Source organism: Botrytis sinoallii, assembly GCF_014898435.1.
Source record: "Botrytis sinoallii strain Bc 23 chromosome Unknown BSIN_019, whole genome shotgun sequence".
Lineage (NCBI taxonomy): Eukaryota > Fungi > Ascomycota > Leotiomycetes > Helotiales > Sclerotiniaceae > Botrytis > Botrytis sinoallii.
Genome location: NW_024066046.1, coordinates 514,745 through 541,427, shown reverse-complemented (window position 1 = coordinate 541,427; position 26,683 = coordinate 514,745). Strand labels below are relative to the sequence as shown.

Below are 26,683 nucleotides of genomic sequence, written 5' to 3'. Positions count from 1 at the left end.
CCAAAGCTTAAGGACAGCATCAAGTATGGGAATATTCGGGTTCTTGTTCATTGTGTTGATTGTTGGAGAGGTGATGGAGTTTCCTGGAATATGACATTAGTATTGATTAAATTTTGGGGAAATTATCGGCGACGATTGATACCTGGAATTTGAAAGCCCTTGATGATTTGATTCTCAAATCAAGTAGATGCTGAGTTGAGATGTGGAATTACACCATACATGTAGCATGTTTGTACTCTTATTAAGTGTGTCCTAGAGTATCGTCAGCATCGAGGTTATCAAGCTTGAACGGCAAGGCACTTACTTTAATCTTTTCATGATCGACTTGGAAGTTTAAAAGGGAATTCGAGCTTTAATTTACTCCAGCTAGTGACAGTAAAGTTGTTGTTCCGGTTATGAGTGTGGTCGTGGATTGATAGTTAAGTAAAAACGAAGTGAGGTCGTGGGTTATCGGATGGTTATTGAAACTGGAGAGAAAAACTCAACTCGCACCATGGAAATGGCGCTAAAATATGAAATTTGTCTGCTTACAGTCACATGTAGTAAGAGAAAGAGAAGCAGTGAAAGGTTGGAGGAGTGAAACATGGAGAGTGAAGAAAGCATTTCAATTTTCTCACTCTAGTCTAGGAATATGGTCACAGGGAAAAAGTTTGAAGATCAACAAATTTGAATTAATTGACTAAAGTAATACTATGAGATATGTTCCTAAAAGGCCAATGCGAAATAGCTATAGAGAAGCTAAACACAGATTCAAAGCCAGTGAAGGTATTTGTTCTTTGAGTGGTTGGGTTCGAAGAATCGAAATATTTCGACCTCAACACCAACAACCATACCCATTGTCGGATATCGCGTGCCCTTGAGATTGAAATTGACCTCGAGAGATTGAGATTGGGATTGCTAGTTTGGCCGGTGAAGGCGGAGTTGTGATTGTGGTTGTGGTTGAGATTAATCTCGGGAGATTGAGATTGGGATTGCTAGTTTAGCTAATAAAGGCAGAATTGTGATTGTAACTGCAATTGAGATTGAGATTGGATTGGAATTGCTAGTTTGGCTAATGGAAGCAGAGTTGTGGTTGTAATTGCAATTGAGATTGAGATTGGATTGGAATTGCTAGTTTGGCCAATGGAGGCAGAGTTGTGGTTGTAATTGCAATTGAGATTGGGATTGGATTGGAATTGCTAGTTTGGTTAATGGAGGTAGAGTTGTGGTTGTAATTGCAATTGAGATTGGGATTGGATTGGAATTGCTAGTTTGGCCAATGGAGGCAGAGTTGTGGTTGTAACTGTAATTGAGATTGGATTGAGATTGGATGCACGCGATAATCCAAAAAACATGACTGTACCTTTACGAGGTCCAACATCTATGATGTCGCGCTTTCAAAAGGTAATAGTTCAAGTTTTGACAACCAAGGTACAAAGTAGAATGCATTCATACTCATCGAGTAAGAAAGAAAAAAAGTCAGATCTTATCTCACTCAAATGAAGGAACGAGGCATGACACCACATCTCAACATTCGAATGAGCTTCAATCTTGTAGCCAGCGACCACAAGCCATCACCCACAAAGCGCATATTGAAGATTAAAAATCTTTGAAGCCAACGAACACAAGCCAACAACCACAAGCCAACGATCACAAGCCAACGACCACAAAGCGCATATTGAAGATTAAAAATCTTTGAAGCCAACGACCACAAGCCATCACCCACGGAGCAAAAAGATAAAGAATAAAATTGTTTAAGTTGGAAGAAAAAAAGGTTGGAAGAGGACGTGGAAGCGAAAGTATTTGTAGAGATTTTTTTTGGAGCTAGTGAGCTAAGCGAAAGGGAAATGGAAGCTAGCATTTCACTTCTAGTTTTCACTTCTAGTTTTTCAGTTTTATATATTCACTTGAATGTCGATCCAATCATGATTTTGCTTTTCCTGAATTGTGTTTGGCAACACGCGAGAACGTATGCGGGGATTTGAATTAGAAGGATGATAGAACTGAAATACTACTTGTTCAACTTTCTTTGGACATGAGTAACATCAATGAAAGGTAGCGGAAGTTCAAGCGCAAGAGGTGGAAGCAAGAGATCAAAGATAGAGATGCGCCGCAAATATCCACGCGGAGAATTTTCATCTAGGAGAATTGATGAGGGGGTTATATGATAAGCAAAGAAATTCAGTTTATATAGCAAATTTAGATAGAGAGATCCAGTAGATAGCAAGTTTAGTACATAGCAAGTTGTTCAGAGTGTGTTAGATAGCAAGATTTCGGTAAGAAGTTAATACAATCGACATCTTGAAGGACATATCATACCGTGAAACACCATGATCAAGAAGCTTTTAGTGATGAATCGTTATAATTGTGATTGCGATTTTATGTGATTAATGTCCTGTATGTGTGATGATGGGGTGAGCTGTGTGTGCTATGGAACTGCAAATTCGACTTGATGGTCATATCATGATCGGTTATGTGATATTGTTTGACCTGATAGAATCTAAATTTCTCCTTAAGATTATTTATATTTAATTAGAAATAGTTATTATAATCTTTGATATAACAGTTGATATGGAACGTAGTGATTGATCGATAGGATCCGACAGTGTAATGTGATCTGACTGACATTTCATAATCCCGAGATGTGTTTATTAACTGATGATGATGAATACAGCTTGATAAATCCCTGGTGGGATTTGACATCAAGACGATAAGTTTAAGACCTTTTGCACTTTCAGTAAATCGTACCTTCCAAAACGAAGTGTAGTGACAAGAGTAAAGATGCACGTGATTGCATATCCCCGCGCAACACATACGCATTGCATGCACACCTCAAAACCACTGAATCTCACATTGTATACACAACCAATATCGCCATATAAAGCATACCATGAGAACTTCATAGGAACCACCGAAGCCTTATCAGCAGAGCGGATGACTGATAAGTATTTCTTCGGACTGTGGTTGGTCATGTACTTTCATAGTGCTGACTGGATAAAATATCCTGGTGCAACAAGCGACATGCTCACTTGTAGATATCCACTTTCCAAAGGAACCTCGATTCTACTCATCACATCACTATCGTCATCACAACGCATTCCACTATGGCAAACAACAGGTATCAATACAAGCCATTGACTGAACATGATTCGATTCGGCTTTTGGTTTTATCGCCTTCTGCTGATAGCACTGCCGACATTCATTGCGATTTACTTACAACCACATTGAGTAAAGTGCATCGCGATGTTTTTAGTGGTTATACAGCCCTATCTTATGTTTGGGGAGATCTGGAAGAGAATAAAGTGATATATATCGATAAAGAAATCATTGGGATCACAGCTAACCTCGATTCCGCCCTGCGTGATATTCGTGACCCTTTGAGGAAACAACATTTATGGATAGATGCGATTTGTATCAACCAGGCAAATTCACCCGAGAAAAACAAGCAGGTGATACAAATGGCAAAGGTTTATCAGATCGCTCGAAAGACAATTATTTATCTTGGGGAATCTACCGAAGCATCAACACTGCTTCTCGGAGCAATTTCACGTGGCTACAAACGGAGGCCAGGCCATGTAAACGCAACGGAAATAGATATGTTAGCTTTGTTATTCAATGGCATCACTACTTATACGAGAGAAAATTATGGAAAGGCGATAACCCTTTTCTTGGAAATACTGGAGCGACCTTGGTTCGCCAGAGTCTGGGTTTTTCAAGAGTTGCTCTTTTCAGCGGACCCATGGGTGCAGTGCGGGCGACACAGTGTCAGTTGAGAACACCTATTCCAGGCCACCGAAAAGATAGCAGACTTGGGCTTTGCTTCCTTCCAGCGATCGGAATCCTACCGTGTATTTGTTGAGATGGACGAAGAGCGAAGAAATTTCAAGTCAGCTAGAAGGCCCTCCAATACTTTGGCAGAGAATCTGATTAAAATTTTGACGACTAGAAGAGGGCTAGGAGTTTCTGATCCTCGCGACATGGTCTTTGCGCATAAAGGTATTGTACAGGCCTCATCATATCAGGATGACCGTGAGGCAGAGGACATAGCGATTGACTACTCCAAGAGCGTAGAGAAAGTCTTCACAGATTTGGCTTGCCACTGCCTGAAGACATTTCCAGAGGGCAGAAGATTGGAGATCTTGTCATATAAAGAAAACTGCAACGATTCTCTTGGACTACCTTCATGGGTACCTAACTGGACATTGAAAGGGTTTCCGCACCCTTACCGACGTTTGCGGGAAATGGGACATATCCGTGGTAGTACTGCGTTCCAGATTCGGCCCGAAGTAGAGGTGAATGTTTCTCCACCTTTATGTGCGTGGCTCAACACATCCTTCGTATGCTCCGGTTGGCGGGCAGGCAGTATTACAAAGATTTCCCATGCTATCACTCTAGTGCAAGCTGGCTGGAAGTTGCCGAAAGAACATCATCTTGATCAATTGCGAAGAGGATGGCCGCGAGAAAGGGTCTGGATTCAGGCCCTGACTCGATTATATCGTCACTGGTGTGGTCTCATTGTACCCCTCTATAGTGATGCCAACGCCATGAAATTATCCTCTGAGAACTCTGCACCGCGTGGTCCGCAACCACTTATCAATATGTTCATAACGCAGTCACAGAGAAGCAGAAAAGAGAAGATTGATAAAATTGCCCGAACTCTCTCTCCACATAACATATTTCCAAAGATGAATGAGGATTTCTTCTACAACAACTGGGGGGTTGCGAGCCTGTTCGCTTCCACAATAAGTCTTATTATGTGGGCCCATGCCATAAATTTTGAAGATGGAATTGCTGAAATGGCCCTTTCAGAGGTCCTTTACGACAGAAGGTTTGCCACACTTGAAGATGGAACTCTAGTTTTAGTGCCAGTAACAGCTATGACAGGAGATGTTGTTTGTTGGCTCCGTCCCGATCTAACCACTTCTTTTGTTCTTCGGGAAAAAGCTGAGCCACCTGCAGTTTCGGAAAACACGATTAAAGATCTCGATCGCCCAAGTTTGGGAGATTCTGAGCCTGAGTATTGCAAATATACCTTCGTGGGCGAATGTCACATCGACACTCCGATCTATAGTACCGTTCAGAAATCAACCCTATCACCTCCCCCAAAACCTTGTTCAACACAAGACGACTATTTCGGAAAGAACCCTGGTTTTAGCAACAACCATGGGCTTGAGACATTTCTCATAAGCTAATCAATCTATCCGAGCGTTTCGGGAAGAATACATTGATTATAAATATCATTGTAAAATCCCACCCTGGGGATTAAACTCAATGTCCGCGTTGAAGTGTTGTATCAAAATTCAGAATAAAGATTGTGAAGATTGATACGTGGTAAGCAGATTTAATACGGCTAAAATGATATTGTCGAATGAAACTCGCCAATTTCGTCTATCATACTACAAGCTTCATAGCTAAAAGCTGTGCCTAGATAGGCATTTCATGCGCCCAGTCCAGAAAATTCACTCCGAAGTTGTGAGGGCAGAGATTAAAAGAAATACAGGGTGAGTTTAGTGGATATATCGCTTCTTCGACTGGAATAACAGGGACAATGCACTACACTATGGATACAAACACCCTCTCATCCCTTATTCATGTCTGTGCAGATATTGATCGAACGCCTTTTAGTTGGCCAAGAATTTACCAAACGGTTTACTAATCCACAATTGAAATAACTCATCAACTTCCATCTAGACTATATCGCCGTACTCTCATTAATTGCAAGTGATTGAGATTTGCCGAAGGTCAGTCTTTAAGCGGAAGCGAGAATAGAGAACCGACTATACTGTTGATTGGTTTCGTCATACGTGCAATACAGCTAGATGAATGACCCCCACTTTTAGGTGAATGACTTCAAATTAGCAATTTTGACTAGCTCAGGGGCATATAGTCTTGAAGATTCTCGACCAGCTCTTGAAAAGCTTCTGGAAACAACCATCCTCTACAATTCAAAATAACTCCTACTACCAAACCTCAAACATGGCAACCTCAAAACCCTCTCGGAAAATCCTTTTTCTGACAAATAGCGAGTATGGCCAAAGTAACGTCGTATTCGCAACCGCCTATGAACTTATCCTCAACAACGTAGAAGTTCACATTGCCTCCTTTGAAGCCCCCGCTATTGCAAAGGAAGTTTCTGATATCATCGATTATGGAAAGTTTCGTTCTCCAATTCGAACCCGCGTCGATGAATTGAATGCTGGTGATTATGGCCCAATTCCCCCTGGTAGTATCAAAGCAGTTTTTCATCCGATAGATAGTCCAGGAATGGTTGAAAAACTCGCGTTAGTTGCGCCGGATCAGGAAGCTATGCGTCATGGGGTGGGATTTCGAGAGGCGTGGAGAATTTATGCGAAGATTCCGAGTATTTTATCTTCTTATACTCCTGATGAGTATGTGAAGGGAGTTCATTCTTGTGTTGAGATTGTTGAGAAGGTTAATCCGGACGGGATTGTGGTGGAAAAACTTTGTGCACAGGGTTTTGATGCTTGTGCTATTTTGGGAAAGAAAACTATGAGTATTACTCCAAATAGTTTTAAGGATACGTTAGCTCAAGCTCAACCGAATGGGTTTGCACTATGGGGTATAGCTGCGTAAGTTTATCCTCCTTCCTTCGTGATCTACCATCTAATATTTTTGATTAGTGATTGTTCTGGCTATAATTTTCCACTTCCATGGTATCTTATTCCATTGAACATTGTACTAATGATACGTCTGATTATCATTATCGTCACATCTCCAAATATCAATGCAATCGAAGCTGGGCGCAAAAAGGCAAATATTCCAGGCCAATATCCATTCTTTGTTCCATACTCCAAAGATGTTCACTACTTGCTTCCTACGGGACGAGAATTTGATCTTCAACTCCCACACATTCCCGAAAATGTAACGACCTGTGGACCCCTCACTATACCCTCCTATCCACTCTCTCAAACTGATCCAGAACTCTTAGAGTGGTTAGAGAAAAAACCTACCGTTCTTATCAATCTCGGGTCACACGTATACGGAAGCAAAGAATTCAACCGCAACATTGCCACCGGAATCCGTATTCTCCTCTCTAAAAACCCCTCCATCCAAGTCCTCTGGAAACTCAAGCCCACAACACCAGGACCCGATCCCGCCATTGCCGAAATTCTCGCACCAATTGCCTCGCAAGTAAAACTCGTACCATGGCTCAAAGCAGAGCCAATATCTATTCTTCGCCCGGGTTACATCATCGCATCTGTTCATCACGGGGGCGCAAATTCATATTACGAGAGTATTGAAACTGGAACTCCGCAATTGCTATTGCCTTGTTGGTTTGATACCTATGATTATACGGAGAAGGTGGAGTTTTTCGGTGTTGGTGTTTGGGGAAGTAAGAGTTGCGCACCTGGTGTTGAGGGAGAGGAACTAGGAAATGCGTTGATTAGAGTTACGGAGGATAATTCTATTCGGGAGAAAGCAAAGGAAATGGGAGAGTTGGTTAGTAAAAAGTACGGAGGCCGAAGAGATGCTGCGAGGAAGATATTGGAGTTGGTTGAGGGAGAATTTGGTTTGCAGAACAAGTTGTGATATATTTGGTTGGAAATTAATTCGAGCAGTTCTTCTGGAAATTGGAAAGGATAGGTGGAGAGGAGGGAATGAAAGTATGGATCGAGAGAAGTAGTAATTACCATGTTTGCGTTCCTGGCGAATTTCATGCATGGTACTTACCACATGGTCTTCCAAAGAAGGCAGGTTCCTGAAGAGATATTTTGGATTTTGGATTTGATTGTAAAATATTTAGGATACCTTTGAAAAGCAAGATTTACAGAAATACCTCTATCGTTCAATCTATAAGCAATATACTATACTTCTCTTCCATCCATCATTACAGCGCAAACCGCCCCAGCCCATTAAAAGTGCAAATCGTATTCCCAAACCGATAATCTCATCGTAACGATCTCATCTCGTACAACACAACACACATCGTACCGTACCCATTGCTCATCTCATCATCTATCACCCATACATTATTCCCTCTCAGCCCAACCCAACAGCGAACCCAAACTTACCTCAAAACATCACTACAGAATCATACAAATCCAATTTTCCACATCGATATCCATCATCTGATGTTCCCAAGTAGGTATCCAAACACGAAGCTTACATACCTTTGTGCATATACCTAGGTATGCATATCTGCATAGGTATCTGCAGATCCCCTCATGTAATCCGATACGAGGCGGAGATCCCGTTTGTTACGCGTTACTTGAAAGGTTTTTGTTTAACCCGATGGCTGTTATAATAAGGTTATTAGGTTAGTAATTCTTAGTGTGAGGGATACGTTGCGCAAGTAAGTAGATAGATGCAGGTGGGTATATAAATAGATACATAAATAATCAATAAACCAGGATCAGGATATCCCACGCGGAGAATTAATAATCTTCACGAGACGAAATGGTGGCACATATCTAGATACTAGATACCTGATTTTCGTGTTTCCAAATCGGTTGGTGAGGGTATCTTACGATACGATGATGGGATGTACGGAGTACAACCACAGTACCCCGGTTCTGTACGATGCGGGGTCGAAAGAGGTAAGATTACATTCTAGCGATTTTTGTGGAAGGGTTGGATGCACAGATAGGTACAGGTAGGTACATAAGCTTAAAGAGTATCTAGTATGGTTAAAATACCTAGTATGCTTTTTTGTATTCTCCGGTTGCTTTGGGGTGGAGGGTGGAATACGAAGGAGATTGATGGATGGATGGATGGATGGCATGGGGTTGGAAATGGTGGCTCGTAATGGTGATGGTCACACATGTCATGCATATACATACACGAGTGAGGTACTGTGACGTTGGAGAGGTAGGAGGGGGTACTGGGAGTGCAAGCGAGAAAGAAAGAAAGAAAGGAAGAAAGAATTGTTTGGGATAGCTGGAGTGGCGGGAAATATTGTGTGAGGATTTTTGTGGTATAAAGTCCCTGATGGATGGTGCGGAAGTGGTTTTTTATTCTCTTCATCTTCATCTTCATCAATTTTGCATACACCCATTCGATTTCTAGACAGACTTAAAGACAACAAACAAAGAAACAAACATCATGGTTTCAATCCGCAACTTCGCTTTAGCGATATCGAGCATTCTCGCTTTCGCTTCCGCAGCTCCAACGATCGAGTCCAGACAGGATACCTGGGTTCCGGGTACTTTGAACAATACTCGGGAGTTTTATCTTCACATGACGGTTACGGATGGTGATTATACGCATAATGGATGGGTTTGTAAGTAGCTTTTCTATTTCTTTTCTTATTCCCTTCATTAAATCTTCACCTCTACCATTCCTTCACTCCGTCTTTCTCCAAACAACTAACATCCCCCCAGTAGAAGCCTGGCACACGGGCGCCGGCATGGCCGACCCCGTTTTCGTCGACTCTTCCAATAACACCGGATCCCGCATGTATTTCAATTCCTCGCAGCTGCAATTCGACGTGTCTCCGTATCCATTCAGCATGAATGCTTTTCCCTCCGACACCAATTATGCACGATGGGAACCGGTGACGATTACGTCGGGATATGGAAGTGGAAAGTTTGTTAATGGAGGGAGTGCAGGGTTTCAGGTGGATGAGGAGGAGGCGGATGGGTGGGTGGTTTGTGAGTGGTTTCATGGGTTGAATGCGCCGCAGCTTTTTCAGATGATTAAGTATTTTGATGCGCCGAATCCGTATGATGTGCCCAGTAGTTGTGCGAGGGTTTTGTTGTTTCCGGTTTGGATTTAGAGGGGTTGGAGACAGGGAGAGGAAGAGAGGGGAAGGGAGAGGAAGAGAGGGGAAGGGAGAGGAAGAGAGGGGGGGGGGGGGGGGGTGGTTGGATTGGTCATGTGAGAAGGAGAAGGATTTGGTAGTACTATGGGCTTTGGAAGAGGTTAATGTGGTGATGGGTTGGATAGATTAGATAGGGTTGTTGAGGGATTGATAGAAGAGAGCGATGTGTGTCACATGATTTAGAAGTAATTATAATTTGTTGAGCTGGAAGTGTCATTGAGTATTTTCTTGCAAATGATTTACCACGGCTCCTAATTCGATATCTCGAATCTCAACCTCATGATTCCCATACCCCGAAATTCAAACCCTGACCACACTCCCTCTACAAACTCTACTTCCCAAGCATACACACAACCCCACCAACACATCTATTTCGGAGTATCGCCCTCCCGATACTCGGCACAAAATATCGTATACTCTTCTTCGGAAAATCGACCGCGTAGATACAGGGCATAAGCCAAATCACCTTTTGTCTTAAGAGACACTTGTTTGTATTCCAGGAGCTCGGCGTCGAATCTCGTATCGCCTTCCGAAGCCTCCTAGGACATATGTTAGTCAAGTAATACAGGACTGGGTGAGGAGTGTGGTATATTCCTCGGAATACAGGCGGGGTGCGAAGTAGAGAGATTGACACTTACGATTATAGTAACAGACTTAGTGGGGGGAGGTAAGAGAACAGGCTTCGCTTTTACAGGAGCAGCTTCCAATTCGGCCGTGAAGCTGAGTTCTGCAGCGGGCATGGCGGTAGCGGGATATATTGCAGGAGTATCATGCAATTCATGTGCATATGAAGGCGGAGGTGAGGTCGGGGTAGATTGAATGACTTGCGGAGATGGAAGTAGTTGTCATGGTAATCTTACAAGATCTTGCTTTGGTGCGGCGAGTTGCTTTGATGTGGTGACTTGCTTGGCAGGGACGGCTGGTTTGTCCACGGAGGTTGTCGAAGAATTCTAAGCAAAAATTGGCGTATGATTCGGCTGAAATTCTGTTTCTTTTGTATAGAGCCAGGGCAATATCTTCCCTTGACTTGTTAAGACAGGCTTGTCTGTATTCTAGTAGTTCAGCATCGAGGTGTGTTTTCTTGAATTATAAGTTGAGATAGAGTTAGCTGAGTGGTCATACCATGGTAAGTATATTTCACAGCTGAGGAGAGCGGAAGGCCAAATATTTACCAATTTCTTCTTGACTGTGGACTTTGGAGTATTCTCCATTCTTTCGACTTCCATGCTTGCTGCATATATGACCGGGAAATACTTCTTTTCGAACTCTAATGGCTTCAAATTAACTGCACCAAATGATCGTCAGTTGAGTAAAGGAACCCACGTCGAAGTGTGACTTACAAAAACCCAACACCATCTTACGAGTAATAGTAATCATGTCAATATCTTTGGGATGTAAGCCAATTAACATTTTGTGAGCAGTGTTAATGCGTTGCTGCGTGATGATTTCTCCTTTGTCGTCTTTTTCGCCAACGGCCCAATTTTCAAAGGCTTTGAGAGTGAACATTTTGGATGAGCAAGACAACTCGATGCGAAGTTGTTACTGGGCAGCGGTCAACTTCAAGAGACCAGTGTGAAGTCTAATGATGTGCTGTATCTCAGAGTCTTGTTGTTGTCCTAAAAAAGATCAAGTTCAGGTTGAGGCACAACAGACAGAGCAATTTTCCCAAGTCTCATTGCAATATAACAGTTTTAATGAATTTTTGGAGCACTTTCAAGCTTTCCACAGATGATGATTCCAATTGAGGGGTTCTCATCACTTCAGGTGAATTTGGTAGGGAAAATCTCATAGGAACAGTATATGCCAACCAGTAATTTCTGATAGTTGACGGAGGCGCAGAGTATCTTCGGTAATTACTCCTGACTTCACTTAACAAATTCACTCACAACTCACTTCCCAATTACATTACACTTCAGTCCAAAAGAAGCTAAGAAACTCGGTAACCTTACCGCCTTTCAATTGAAATTTTCTTTTCCTTTTGAAAGCTCGCACTTCTGAATATTCTCGTTTTCAAACAATCAACAACAACAACCACCACCACCACCACCACCACTATCAATAAATCATCATTCAAACCCATTTTCAAATCAATCTCTCTTTACAAAATCCAATTTATCATCAAAAGCAAAATTTGCAACATCAAATATGATCACATTAGATGTTGCCGCTGCCTCAGCAGCACTTGAAGCAAAGGTCATCGCCGACTTGCGCGATGAAATCGCAAAGGCTATTTCGAGTGCAAATGGTGATATCAATGCACAATCGGAGCAATTTAGCAACTTATTTAATGCACGTTGTAAGTATTCCTTTTTCTTTCACCATCTTTCATCATTTTTGCATCGCTTTAGTGGAATTATTCATGGCAACTAACATATTTTTGCAGGGCCTGCCGAGAATCCAGATGAGTTCTTACAGCAATTTGTCAAATTCAGCTTTGGCAAAGCTCCAAGCAATATTTCGCAAGATAAGGGCAAGGGAAAGGTGGATGATGAAGCAGTCGCTTCACCAGCCCCCGCAATAAATGAGTATGTTACTCTGCGGGCGGTCCTCCAAACAGCAAATGACACCATCAAAGTCGAAGATGGAGATGTCATCGCGCCAACACCACCCAATCCTTCCCCCTCAGCAATCTCAGCAATCGACCGCCGTCCAATCCCCGGGCTGTATTTACCAGCAATGTCGGCCCAGCAACCTTCGCAGCCCATCTTCGCAATTTCCCGCCTTGCCACATACTGCAGGCAAATTGACACACGCAATGTTCCATCATACGGGCGCATCTTAAAGCAAAACAATGCATTCCCTCATTGCGGGGGTCGCGGCATCACCAAGCCCATCGGGGAGCAAAAAAGCGTCAACTACATTATTGACATGCACCCCGAGATGCAACTCCAGTTTTGTTTTTTTGCAATTAAAGCGTGTGGATGCTCCCAAGGCATGCATTCTGTGGCCTCAGCCATATGGTGGAGTTGACACAAGCAATGTGGATGCATGCACAGAGTTCGCAAAAGTTGAGCAATTCTTAGACTGGCTGCAAGATCAAATCCTTCCCGCACACCTCAACATCCGCGATGCATACATCAAATTCACAAATGATCGTGCACATATTGATGGTGCCAACACAGCAAACAATGTAGCAATGAGAGATATGGGCGCAAGACAAAATGCGTCTGCGGGTTCATCCAGAGCAATGAATAACGAGAAGCGTTCGTGGGATGATCGCAGTGAGGGATTTTATCCGGATAGGAAGAAGATAAGTTATTGAGGAGGTGATGCAAGGATGCATGGGGGTTGGATTGGATAGAGGGAGGTTTTTAATACAGCAAAGGAATAAATAATAGAGCAATGCTACATAGCAAAGAGAGCAAGAAGATGTTAGGGGAAGAGTAGTGCATGACACTATATAGACAGGTTCATCAAAAAGCAAAGTTAGTTAGCAATAATTCCACAACAAAATGACAAGCTTGAAATGAAAACACTTATACATATCTGCTGCCTCATTGAAAGCCATGCCATGAAATTGTAGTCTTCATGATTTTTCCGTCCTCCCATCCGCTTTCACATACACCAGTATTAGAAATGTTTGTATTATCTTGGAATTTATATAGAAACTCCACTCCACATGTTAAACGAATGAAATCCAAAGAGTGTCTGAAGTCGCGGTGCTGAAGGCGAAATGCTGGGTTCATTATACATTTGTTTCATAGCGCGTAGGACCAAAGGAACTCATTCTCTTCCTCAACGTGTAGGGCTAGCAGAACTGAAATCTTAGCACCTATAAATGCGATATAGTATACCTGTAGAATTGCCTTAAAATATAATCCAGATGGACAGAACGTTGACTTGCGTAACGCGTCAAAATTGCTGCGGTTGTGTAACCGATTTCCCCACTATATGCACATCCCTACTATGTGCACGACTTTGAAAATATCAATATTATAATTTCAAATATTAATAATATACCTTTAAAAGCTTATATAAAGCTTGTATTAAATTATTTAAAAGGAGTTCAAGCTTCTAAATATATCTAGATAACTAATTTCTTTAAAATTGATTGATCCACACTTTCCCAATAATATAAAGATAAAACCATTTTGAGAAAACAGTTCCTTTTTGATACAAAATAAGTACTTTCTAATAATTAGAAAGAGGTTTTAATTAATCAAATTAATAAGTTGATATAAAGATCTATCCTTTCTACAAATCGTATAATCAGAAACCTTGCAGAAGAGATTCTAGGCAGAGAGGTGGGAAAGAATTGAACTAGTAATTTTGTTAAGAGGTATTCAATATATTTTAAAAGTCGATATCTCTATTGTATTGATAATTTATATATGAAAGCCAATAATGTTGCTATATTTGATTACTTTTATAATCTGGTTTGAGCTATTTTCTATTATTATGATTTTTATTATTTAAAACGCTTTTGCTAATATCTCTCTTTTCTTAATTTAGTTGATAAAAGTGATTATAAAATATAATATATGGCCGAGAGATATATACAATTGGGATGAGAAGGGCTTTATAATTGGTATGAAGAGAATTATAAAGAGGATAATAAGTGCTAATGCTTATAATAGAGGTAGAATGATAAAAGCTAGGCAAGATGAATCAAGAGAGTTTATTATTCTATTAGTAGCTATATGTACTAATGGGATAGCTCTTCTTTCCGCTCTTATTTATAAAGGAAACTCAGAGGATTTATAAAATATATGGGTTCAGAATGTAGGGAAGAAGGATAAAGCCTATTTTGGAGTCTCAAGTAATAGGTGGTTGTTGAATATGTCACGGATCGCACCCAATCGCAGCTGCGATCGCTTACATGCATACTTGCGCATATACATGATCATGTGTATATAATTAGTATATAGAAGCACTCTACAAGCGCTTTGCTTCCAATTCTGTAATTGTAGATTCTAAGAATAAATTATACCCTACTCTCGTAGTTTTTTTAAAACAAAATGTTATATTATCTACAACTCATTATACGATTACACAGCTATCTAATAGCTGATCAAATAATACCTTATAATTATAATACCTTCTTGAGTATATCAAGGATGTTCAATATTATTTATAGAAAAAGGGCTGATTTCGAGTAAATCTATTTGATGGAAAACAATAAACTTTTAATATATAGAATTATAAGTATTACTATTATATCCAATCTATTTATTTTAAAAGGATTTCATTACTTTCCTTTTCTTGTTAGTCAAACGCTTCTAGCTGATGACAGTCAATCTCAATAAAGTGATGGTTATAATCCTTACAATTCTAATATAAATATTGGTAGATATAAAAAGAATAAACAATCTGAAAACAATTCCTCAATTAAGATATTAACTCTTGAGGGTAGTATGTTAATGTATACTCTTTTATTATAAAAAGAATAAATATTGATCTTTAAAGATTTTAAGGATTTGTAAAACAAAATCACAAGATTCAAAAACGAATTATTATAGCGTAATCTTAATATCATTTATTCATTTCAATCTTTAAGATATCAATAATAATATTATATAGATTTCTTTACAAATCGTAGAGTCCGGACTTCTAATATTCCAATTGATTTTATTGAAAGAGTATCTTTTATTATTAGGAAAAGGAAAAACAAGAAAAACCTTTATTCGTAAAGTCAATCTTTGCAACAATCCTTTTCGAATATTGATAATAGATTCCTCTCAAATCCGGTCGCCTTATTAAACAATCTATAAATTCACTAAACATTCTATTCTTATTTATTTATTATTATAATAAAGTGTTTATATATTTCAAAGCCTATTAATCTTTTATTCAAATTCAAAGATAATATAAAGCCAAAGCAAGTCTCTATAATTATTGATTATTTAAATAACTCAAACTTTACGAAAATTCATTTATCTCAAAAGCACAATAGCGATTTTATATAATAAATCAAATAAAAGGAAAAGTATAAGAATATATATTCTTATTATATATTCAAGTCTTTTATTTAATAGAATAGTAATTGATTAATTAGCTTATAGTTATTTACAAAAACCTTATTAAAACTAATTATGCACGAACTGAATATAAATATTAGATTATATCTATAATATCTAATGAGAAAACTTCCTAGTATAATATCACAAGTTTAGATTATTAGCTATACAGACAGAACTTACTAATCCAATAACTCTTTTCTATAATCTGAAAAGAAAAATATCCGATTTCCTTTAATAAACTATTAGCCTTTATATTAACGAATACTATATTATTAAGGATCTGATTATTAAGCTTATTAAAATTAATAAACTCAAAGTTATGCTTCGAGAATATAATTGTTATAAAATAATTAAAAAGATATTTTTTAAAAAACTATCTAGTAATACCGATTATCGATTATCTCTAGAAGCACTTTTTATTTATCGAATAATTCGAATCTATCTATTCAGTTTTATATCCAATATCCTCCTTGTATTCCTATTAACTATATAGGAACCTTTAAGTCAATAATACTCTATCTCTAGGAAATAATTTCAATTATAGTATTATTATTTTTATATCAAAAGTGAATTACAGTTTTATGCTACATATAAATAATATAAACACTATAGCCGAAATCCAAGAGATTGGAGAAAACAAAGAATTCTATAATATAAAAAAGAATATTGAAAAGGATATAAACCAAAAAGTACAAGCAGAAGTTATTGAATCTGCTTATACTACCAAAGACTAATATTTAAATTAATATATTTAAATAGAAATTCCCTTCTAAATATAATCCGGGATATAAGATTCCTTAATTTAACAAAACTAATAAAAGATGATTCTATAAACCTATTATATATACTTTTGAAGAACGGATATTTATATAATACTTAATCTCTTATAAATTCCAAAATGAATGATTTGCTTTTATTAATAAAATATTCCTTTTATTATTATTCCCTATATTCAAACCCCACTTTATATTACTCGAATTATTGATTGAAATCAAAAGCTATAATGGTGTATAAAATAAAGCTATTATTCATTTTATATTTCTTAATTTTACAATTGATGTTCAACAATAGTCTTATTTACCATTTCTTATTACCAATTTGGGTTTATATAATATAATCCTAAATTGCAAATGATTGGCAGAAACTCGAGTTAAAATCGATTATTTTAACCAATACTTCGAATAGCCTTTCGAATATCCTCTTATTGTTTTCTTATCAAAAAATATACTTTTAACTAGAAATAGTCTTTAATAATCCAAAATCAGTTACTTAAAATAAAAAGATACTAATAATTAGAATACTCAATTAAAAGAGATATACCATTACTTGACAATAAATAATCAATCATAGCATCAATTATATTTGAAATACTTATTACCCCTCCCCAAGAAACTAATATAGTAATTCTAGATATAATCGAAATTTAGATTTCAGTTAATTTGAAGAAGAAATCTATTTTTGATTAAATCTTTATTCAATTTGTTTATAAATCCTTTTTACTTTGTATCTTCGATATATTCGATATTTATGGCATTTAAACCAATTCAATTTTAATTTATTTATAAGAAAAGCAAGGATTATAAGATTTTTATAATTATATATATAAAGATTGATAATGTTATCTCAATTCACAAATCTAATCAAGATAATAACTATCGAATTTCAACTGTAGTTATTATCTTAAATAATTCTAAATCAGAAACTATTGCTATTCTCAATCATATTATTATAGACATTGAGATAAAGCCTCCAATCCCCAAAGTTTACTAGTAATATCACTAAGCATTCTCCAAGTGCGAATCCGATATCCTATCTCCTATCCTCTTTCCGATTGTATAATCACAAGATTATATTGAAGAAAAAGATAAAAAAGCTTTCAAATATAGTTTTTTATATAAGATATCATTCAAATAGCTTAAGATTATTAAAAAATATATTATAAAGAATCTTGCCAAAGGATTTATAAAAATCTAATCAAATATTGTTTACAATACTAATTTTCTTTATGAGAAAGCCAAATAGAAATTTAAGGTTTTGTATAGACTTCCGATTATTCAATTCTTTAATATGCAAAGATAGGTATCCTTTATTTTTTATTAATAAGATATTTGTACAACTTGTTGGTACAAAGGTATATATCAAATTAGATATTCGACAAGCATTCCATCGTATCCACATAGATCTAGCTTCTGAAAAATATAGTATCTTTTATACTCAATATAATTCCTATAAATATTAAAGTTTTACCTTTTGGATTAATAAATAGTTTTGCAACTTATTAATAATATATAAATAATATTCTATTTAACTATTTAGATGATTTCTGTATTATTTATCTCAATAATATTCTTATATATTCTGAAAACAAAAATGAATACAAGAAATACATTAAGTGTATTCTTAAACGACTTGAATTTGCTAATCTTCAGCAGATTTCAAGAAATGTGAATTCAATATCAAATATATAAAGTATTTAGGTTTTATTATTTCTATAAATAATATATAAATCGATTTAAAAAAGATTAAAATAATTGTTATTTGGATTTACCCTATTATTATAAAGAATATCCAATCATTCTTAAATTTTTGTAATTTTTATTATTGATTTATTAAGGATTATAGTATAATAATAAAACCTCTTTATGAATCATAAAAGCAAATATCAAATTCTATTTTAACAAAACCTATCAAATTATATTTGATATACTCAAAGATAAACTTATTTTCATTTCTCTCCTATAGTATTACAATTATATATTATCCTGTATACTGGAAATCGATATATCTAATAATATAATTATTAATATATTATTTCAGAAGTATGATAATAAATGATTATCAATTATCTACTTTTCGAAAAACGATGGTTACCATTAAGCTAAACTATAAAATTTATAATAAAGAAATACTCATGATTATCAAATCCCTAGATTATTAGAAAGCTAAACTTACCGGATCCTTATACCAGATCAAAGTATATACCAATTATAAAATACTCGAGTACTTTATATTAATTAAATAGCTAAATACTTAATAAATATATTAAACAAAACTACTCACCAATTATAATTTCATCATTATATATTATACTAGAAAGAACAATCTATTTACAAATATATTTATATATCATATTGATGAATTGAATTAATAAAATAATATTAAAAAGAAGAATTGTCTTTAACAGCTTATAAAAAATGATCAGATAAATATAAAGATTATATACAAATCTCTATAATAAGATTTGGATATAATTGTAAATATTGATATATACATAATCATATCGCTTTTTGATATTATAAATCATATTATTAAAACAAATAGATCCTATCCGAGTTTAGAAGCTTTGTGCATTCAGATTACTAAATCGCATAAGTATCTCATACTCGAGAAAGGACTCTTGCTTTATAATGATTGACTTTATATACCGAACATCGAAAATCTGTAAACCTATTTGATTCGCGAAGTTTATGATTCAGTTTTCATTGTATATCCTAATGTTAAAAAGACCTACACTCTTTTGGCTAATCAATATTATTGGAAGAATATGAATAATACAATCAACCAATATATACGGAATTACTACAAATACAAGCGCAGCTCTATATCAAGAAATCGCACTCCCAATCTCCTCTATCCGCTCCCGATTCCTATACAAGTATAGCAATATATCATCATAGATTATTATAATTTTAATAAGGATAAATATGGTTACAACAATGTATTCGTTATTATTAACCAATTAATTAAATAAGCTATTTCGATATCTTATTATAAATCAATCAATTCGAGAGATCAGATCTGCTTGTATCTATATTATGTATACAGATATTACAATGCTTTGAAGACTATAATCTCTAATCGTGATTCTCAATTCATATTCAAATTCTGGTAAGAATTCAATAATATCTTAGGAATGCAAGTTAAGTTATTTACTGCTCATTATTTACAAACTGATGATTAAATTGAGATTTATAATCAATATCTCCAACAATGCTTGCGACTCTTTATAAGTTATTATCAAGATAATTGATCTGAATTTTTATTAATAATGGACTATGCTTAATTTACACTTCTTTATAAATTATTAGATGGTCAAATCTTATATAAAATCTTATATGGTTATTTATCTTACAATCCCTAAAATTGAAAACTCGATTTCATTATACTTATTAATGATTTGAATATAATTGATGTTAGAGAGTATATTAAATATAATAAACTAATATTCGATTAAGTAAAAGAAAATATCTTGTGTATATAAAAAAAGATATCTTGATTAACTAATTTATATTACTGTTTAATCGATTTCGATATAAAAGACTATGTATAGCTTAGTATAAGGGATTTTCTGATATAACAATTATCCAAAAAACTGAATTACTTTATTCAAGGTAAATTCAAGATTATTGGTCGGGTTGAAGATTTCTTCTAATTGAATTTATTATTTATTATAAAAGTTCATTTTGTATTTTCATTTAATAAATTTTATAAGTGATAGACGATTTACTTTTCGGATAAATCCTTGAATCATTATTTTCAATAAATATTACTGGTAATATTGAATAGGAAGTGGAGTATATTCTAATTGTAAAGAAAGTATGCTAATAATTTAAGTATAGAGTATTATAATTGAATATTGATAACAATCTTATCTGGTATTCTATTTCTAACTTAAAAACTGTTTTACACTATCTCCATGACTTTCATTTACAAAATCCTATTCTATTAGAATCTTTTATGTATCTATTAGAATAGATTTGTTTTTACAAAAGTAAAAAGGATGATTATGATTTTACAGATAACAATCAATATATAAATGAAAAAAATAGAAAGAACTTCTTTAATTTATTATTATAATAAAGAAAATCCTAATTATATAAGAAATTAAAAGTAATTGAATAAAAATGAAATATCAATAAAAAAAGTCTTTTTCTTTATCTGGTAGGTTTAAACTAAGTTAGAAAAAAAGCTTCTATAAATATTAACGGTTATAGTCAGGCGAGGTATAATAATAAAGATTAAATGGTTTAAATTGAAATACTAATCGAATCCTCAGCTAACAGTGATAACAAGTATATATAGAATAATCATAAGCCGAAAGATAAGATAACTATTGACTATAGCATATACAATAATAAGACTAAGCCTATGCTTAATTATATCCAATTGTTCATAAGCTATTGAAAGCTCTGCTTCTATTTGAGTTAGGATAAGCTAGTATTACTGCTCTAATTTGTTTTCCTATACTGCAATCTTCATTACACAATGCTTCACAGCTTCTCAAGCAAGAATAAAAGGAAGTATTTCTTTCGAAATGCAATTCTTTAGCTTTTCCTGTATATCAAACTATTTTAAAAATTAATTTTATTAAAAGCTAGCAAAGTTATAACTTATCTTTACCATATTGCTATATTCAGTAATAGCCAATTAATATTGGAGAAACATTTTACACATATCCCCATTAAACAAGTACTTATATTTATACTTGCCAGCTAGATAAAACAGACAACAAGATTGATCAAACAATTATTCAGGAAATTGATAGCAAATGCTATTTCTCTTACCAAAAACACAATTATATATACAATTAGTACAAACCTAGTTGTCCTTCCAAATATATTATTTCTATTGTAATACCATCTTTTTTGATAATCTTTTACTTAAAGATCCCTACTCATCGATATTAACAAAGTTAATACTTTTATAACAAGATATATCGAATTTACAATCAGATTGATTTTAATATAAGATCTCCAGAATATCTTCCTTAACTATCTCGCTATCATTTTCGAAATCACGAAAATGATATATTGTTATAATTAACTTATTAGCAAACTTCTTTTTGTAATCATTAATATAATCAATCAAAAGATTATATTCTTCCTTCAAATTCTGTCTCAGAAGATAATAGAACAAATACATCCAATAAGCATATCAAAGATCAACTTTACCCTTAGGTACATTGCCTTCGATATCTGTAATCGTATTTATTAGATAAACTAACTATAAGCTAGAGATATTAAAAGAAAACCTTATTTATATACATCTTTGTTATCCAATCTATCTTTCTTATTATCCTCCTTCTCGCCGATAGGATTATTACTATTTTTGTTGTAACTCGACTCTTCCTCTTTCTCAATAGAACATTTGCCTTATACAATAGAAAAGGCAGATACTCTCTTCACTATAAGCTGTAAAAAAGTATATCAATAAAACAAATGTAAAAGAAAAATAAATAATTTATTGTTATACATATATTCTCTTACTACTTCAATTACATTAGCAATAACTTACTTTTACTACTGTATTTTCTTAATGATATAGAAGGCATATTGATTATTGATTGAGGAATACAAAAAAAGATAAATAACTAGAAAAGATTTAGAAGAAAAAGAGAAATTCGAATAATCTATATATTTCGAAGGCTTTGCACTATTATTAAACTACAGAACGGTTTCCTCCATTTCTCATACACCTTCCTATTACAAAAAAAAGCAAAATTTGCGCATACATCTGTTTATTATGCTATATTATAATATAAATAATAATGCCTTATTAGAATCGCCGATATATTTATAGATTAAATAATTATAAAGCTTGAGGGCAAGCTTTTTCAAAAAGAGAAATAATATTACAGATTGCATTTAATTGTCAAACATATTATTACTATCATCCTTCATCAACGAATTTAAGTGATTTATTATAGGAATATAGTAACCCTATGCATACAAAATCAGAATCTCAAATACAACAATTATAACAAATCATATTGAAGGAATCTTACAATATCATAATACCATCAATATGCAGTCATAAGCAACTTGTTACACCACCGAGTATATCGAATTGCGATCTAATCGCTTTAACAATAATAATGACAATTATATCAACAACTGAAATAAATGAAGATAATAATATATAATCTATCTACAAAGTAATAATCAATCAATTCTATAAAGAGGATAGAAAACAATAAGTAATTCTAAAGATTGTAAATGTGATTAATGTATGTATTAAAACTTTGAGCAAGACGGAATTAAGTTATATTGATATGCTGAGATCTGTGTGTATCGATGGTATAATTAAGATTATAAGACAAGCCGGGCTTATATAGAAAATTCCTATATTAATTATAAAAATAATCCTAAAGGGAATTACTAAATTCTATATTAATATATTTAAGACTGAAAAGGTATTTCAGATATTGAAGAATACCAAAACAAGTACACCCAAAACAATGAAGATGATATAGAAGTGTGAATAATAAAAGCAAAACAATTGTACGATTCTTATAAAAATGGGAAGTGGATAATAGATGATTGTCAATAACTCTTTCGAATTGCAATTAAAAATTATAGAAATAGTTTCTGGATTAAGGCTCAAATTGATTCCCTTGTTTTATTGTAATAGAACGAGGTGGATTCTGGAATGTAAAATGTTAGAGAAATACAAGAATCTTTTGTAAAACGAAAATTGTATATAATTGATTACTGTACTTGGTATGGATAATGCTTAAATCGCGGAAATCTGGTATAATTATATTATGCCTCAGATTTCTTATAATACACTAAATACACTTACAATACTTCCAAACACAATTATTCGAGAAAAGATTAAAGTGTAGATAGGAAAGGAATCAATACAATACAGAATCTCTAAGTATAGGGTAAACCCTTTTACAAAAAAGGTTAACTGGATTGTTAGTTTCAAGAGATAATAAAACCATTCTGGCTATTTAATATCAATAAATACTCGAAGCCCCTTGATAAATCGCAATGCTCTTAATTACAATAGCATTTCAACAAATGCTAATTATACTATAACCCATATATATATTATCGCCTGACTTGCTACTCTAGATACAGCGAATTGACTACTAAATATATTAATAGAAAGATCTATAAATAATACTAAAATAATATTCAATGTACAAAATGCCTAGAACCCTTTTGATCTGTATATAGCAATTGTCTAGCAGTATCACGATTAGTTAATAGAAATTGATTAGGCTTATTTACCAATAAATAAGAGAAATCAGGATTGCTAGCTAAAGGAAAATTCAGGAAATATATAAGGGAAAGGCATCTATTTCAATGCTAGTTAAACAGCTCTAAATGGTTATCCCCAGACCCCTTATATCAGAGGCCTGTATTATTATCTACAAGACGAATAGCAATTAGTGAATTGATTACCCAAATGGGCCCGATCAGGGGAGGGCCCCTTCAACAATCCGATTCACATTTCGGACTGTAATCCTCCGCGTTGTACTAACAAAGAGGTAAATTATAATATAGCAGCTATAACTGAAAAAGCCTTTTCACCCTCCTAACTCTGAAATGAACGAGGGGAGTAAATCAAACGCTAACAAACTGCTACTATCTCTATATAAATCACACAACTAATACAAACTCAACAAGGGAAGAGGGCTTACAATCGCATGGGTAAATATAGGGTATAAACACTCCAATCATATTATTTTCCTATAGGTTATTGAAAAAGCTAATATGGATATTATCTATATCTAAGAACCCTGACTGTACAATAACTCGGCAACCCAAAATCATACTGTATATAACCGATACCAGCCAATCGATACCTAAGGAGTGACTAATAGTTTTGAATATAAGCTACAAGTAATCACCTATATACAAAAAGGAGGCAATTTAAAGGTTAAATAAATAAAGCAGATTGAAAGCAGGGATCTACTTTGGATTAATATTAACGAGTACTTGATTTTCAATGCTTATCGCATTTTATTTGATTTATTAATAATAAAATATATACTTGAACTAGAAATCGCCCTAGGGATTGGTATGATTATCGAAGATAACTTCAATACTAAATATAATCTGTAGAAACCTGAAATAGCAATTGCTAATCAAGATGATACACTTGTATAATAGATTGCCAAACAGGGAATGGAATATATTGGGATTCCTGGTGCCCCTATATATGCAAAAGGATATATTCTGGATCTGACCTTTTCCAACCTGACTATCGTTACAACGGTAATCGATGATAATCTGTATAGTAGCTTCAATTATGCTATTCAAATCATTACTATCTCGGATAAAGGAATCTCTGAATACAAGCAAGTGTATATCCGGATATACAATTCAGATTTACCCTGTCTGGCAGGTATAATGGCCAATCGCTTAGCGAACCTCCAGAACCCGGATCTCCGATCTACTTATGATGTCGATAAACTGATCGCCAGACTCACAAGTGTATTGAGCGCTTCTATAGTAGTTGTGGGGCAGAAAGGCCGCAAAACCCTACCAATTATCCCTATAGTGGATCGACAAGTGTAAGGAGGTATATCGAATATACACATAAGCCAGGAGAACTGGAACTGCTGACGGAATGGCAATTGCCCAGCAGACCTACAAAGAGTCGTGCGAGTATCGAAACGAGCCTATTGAATTAAGCGCTTGGACATATACAAAACAATTAGGAACTATACAAAGTCATGAACTAGCACAAGCTAATCCCAGAAGCAGATCTCAAGGCCCCTTCTCTGGTAATCGAAGATCAGGAGATCATTAATATCAGAAAAAAGCTGAAGTACTCTTTATAACAATATTCAATCACTTTAAAGCATCAAACAATCTATAATATAACTCTTTATAAAAACAGAGCTGTTAGATAATCTTATTATGAAAAGAATGATTACTATAAAGGAAGTGGAAAAACATATAATAGGAGTTAGAAGTATATCACCCAGAATCGATCGGATAATTATTTATTTTCTTAAAATATACTGGCTTAATACGAAAAGTGTAATATATAAGATTTTCGCAGTCTGCCTCAAGCTCAGCTATTACCCTAACGAATGGAAACTCGCTGAAATAGTTATTACTGCCTAAGATTAGTAAAAAGGACAGGATATCCCCGAAATTGTAAAGGCTGATTGCATTGATATTATATATTGGAAAAGACTAGAAAAAGTATATTACCAGTCAATTACATGAACAGCTATGAGATACAACATTATCAGCCCTCAGCATTACAGAGCACTACCGAAAAGAGCCAGTATTGATTTTATAACTGCTTTCACTTATAATACTAAGTATGCTTTAGTAATTAGCAAAGTGATCATACTAGTAATAATAGATATACAAGGTATTTATAATGCACTCCTTAAAAAACAGCTTCTACAATATATAAAAGAAACAGGATTGGCCTATAGCATTTTTGCAATTCGTTGATTTATTTCTGACTGAGAGATGTATGCATATAAGACTTGAGGGGATTATAATACAGGATTTCCTGATATATATAATACCCTTTAGAGATTGCTATTCTCCTTTATTCTGTATACCCTTTATTTTATTAAACTTTTCAATCAAGATAGAGTATAGTACTTTGGATATGCTAACAATATAGCTATATATTATACATCTAAGAACCTATCTATAAATATATGTATACTCTGCTGAACTGTTTGATATATTTTATGATAGGGAAATCAGAATAAGATCTTTTTCATTTCGGAAAAGTTTAAGCTACTTTATATATCAAGGAAATATGAAATTGCAAATCTGGCTATAAGGATAAGTCGGGATCTAATCATTATATTAATCCTTCTAGAGCTCATCAATGGAGTACAATCAACCTTACACTAATTTAGTGTCTTTTTTGATCGGCATTTAATGTTTCTATAGCATATCAAAACACACATTGCGAAAGCTATATATATTATATCCTATATCCAATCAATAGCTTATATAGCCTATGGACTATCTGCAGCTTGCTTGCAAAAAGCGATTATTATTTGTATACTCCTTGTTACCCTTTTCGGTTTTGAAGTATAATTTGATAGGCTATATAAACAATGTCTAAATGCAGGCTATATTCTAGTTGGCATTAGAATCAAGAAATATATTGATCTAGTCAGTAAGACGATTCACAATGCGATATAGGAGCTTTATCCGTTTACAAAACGATCTCGACGATTGTATTC

General features: G+C 34.6%; 5 protein-coding genes across 5 annotated transcripts; 4 read left to right on the top strand and 1 right to left on the bottom strand.

Annotated features, from left to right (window-relative positions):
* Nucleotides 1–3,083: 3,083 nt before the first annotated feature.
* On the top strand, nucleotides 3,084–5,171 carry EAF02_009353 (uncharacterized protein; the record flags this gene model as incomplete). The annotated part of the gene is made up of 2 exons (XM_038905401.1): nucleotides 3,084–3,743; nucleotides 3,810–5,171. 2 exons carry the CDS (start codon nucleotides 3,084–3,086, stop codon nucleotides 5,169–5,171), a joined length of 2,022 nt encoding a protein of 673 aa, XP_038754854.1.
* A 784-nt stretch (nucleotides 5,172–5,955) lies between these two features.
* On the top strand, nucleotides 5,956–7,530 carry EAF02_009352 (uncharacterized protein; the record flags this gene model as incomplete). Its single annotated transcript, XM_038905400.1, has 2 exons — nucleotides 5,956–6,569; nucleotides 6,621–7,530. 2 exons carry the CDS (start codon nucleotides 5,956–5,958, stop codon nucleotides 7,528–7,530), a joined length of 1,524 nt encoding a protein of 507 aa, XP_038754853.1.
* A 1,512-nt stretch (nucleotides 7,531–9,042) lies between these two features.
* Nucleotides 9,043–9,715, top strand: EAF02_009351 (uncharacterized protein; the record flags this gene model as incomplete). Its single annotated transcript, XM_038905399.1, has 2 exons — nucleotides 9,043–9,220; nucleotides 9,321–9,715. The coding sequence occupies 2 exons, from the start codon at nucleotides 9,043–9,045 to the stop codon at nucleotides 9,713–9,715; spliced, it is 573 nt and encodes a 190-aa protein (XP_038754852.1).
* Nucleotides 9,716–10,128: 413 nt separating this feature from the next.
* On the bottom strand, nucleotides 10,129–11,266 carry EAF02_009350 (uncharacterized protein; the record flags this gene model as incomplete). Its single annotated transcript, XM_038905398.1, has 5 exons — nucleotides 10,129–10,299; nucleotides 10,399–10,583; nucleotides 10,621–10,840; nucleotides 10,933–11,045; nucleotides 11,101–11,266. The coding sequence occupies 5 exons, from the start codon at nucleotides 11,264–11,266 to the stop codon at nucleotides 10,129–10,131; spliced, it is 855 nt and encodes a 284-aa protein (XP_038754851.1).
* Nucleotides 11,267–11,905: 639 nt separating this feature from the next.
* EAF02_009349 (uncharacterized protein) lies at nucleotides 11,906–13,022 on the top strand (the record flags this gene model as incomplete). The annotated part of the gene is made up of 3 exons (XM_038905397.1): nucleotides 11,906–12,056; nucleotides 12,144–12,610; nucleotides 12,675–13,022. The coding sequence occupies 3 exons, from the start codon at nucleotides 11,906–11,908 to the stop codon at nucleotides 13,020–13,022; spliced, it is 966 nt and encodes a 321-aa protein (XP_038754850.1).
* Nucleotides 13,023–26,683: the final 13,661 nt, after the last annotated feature.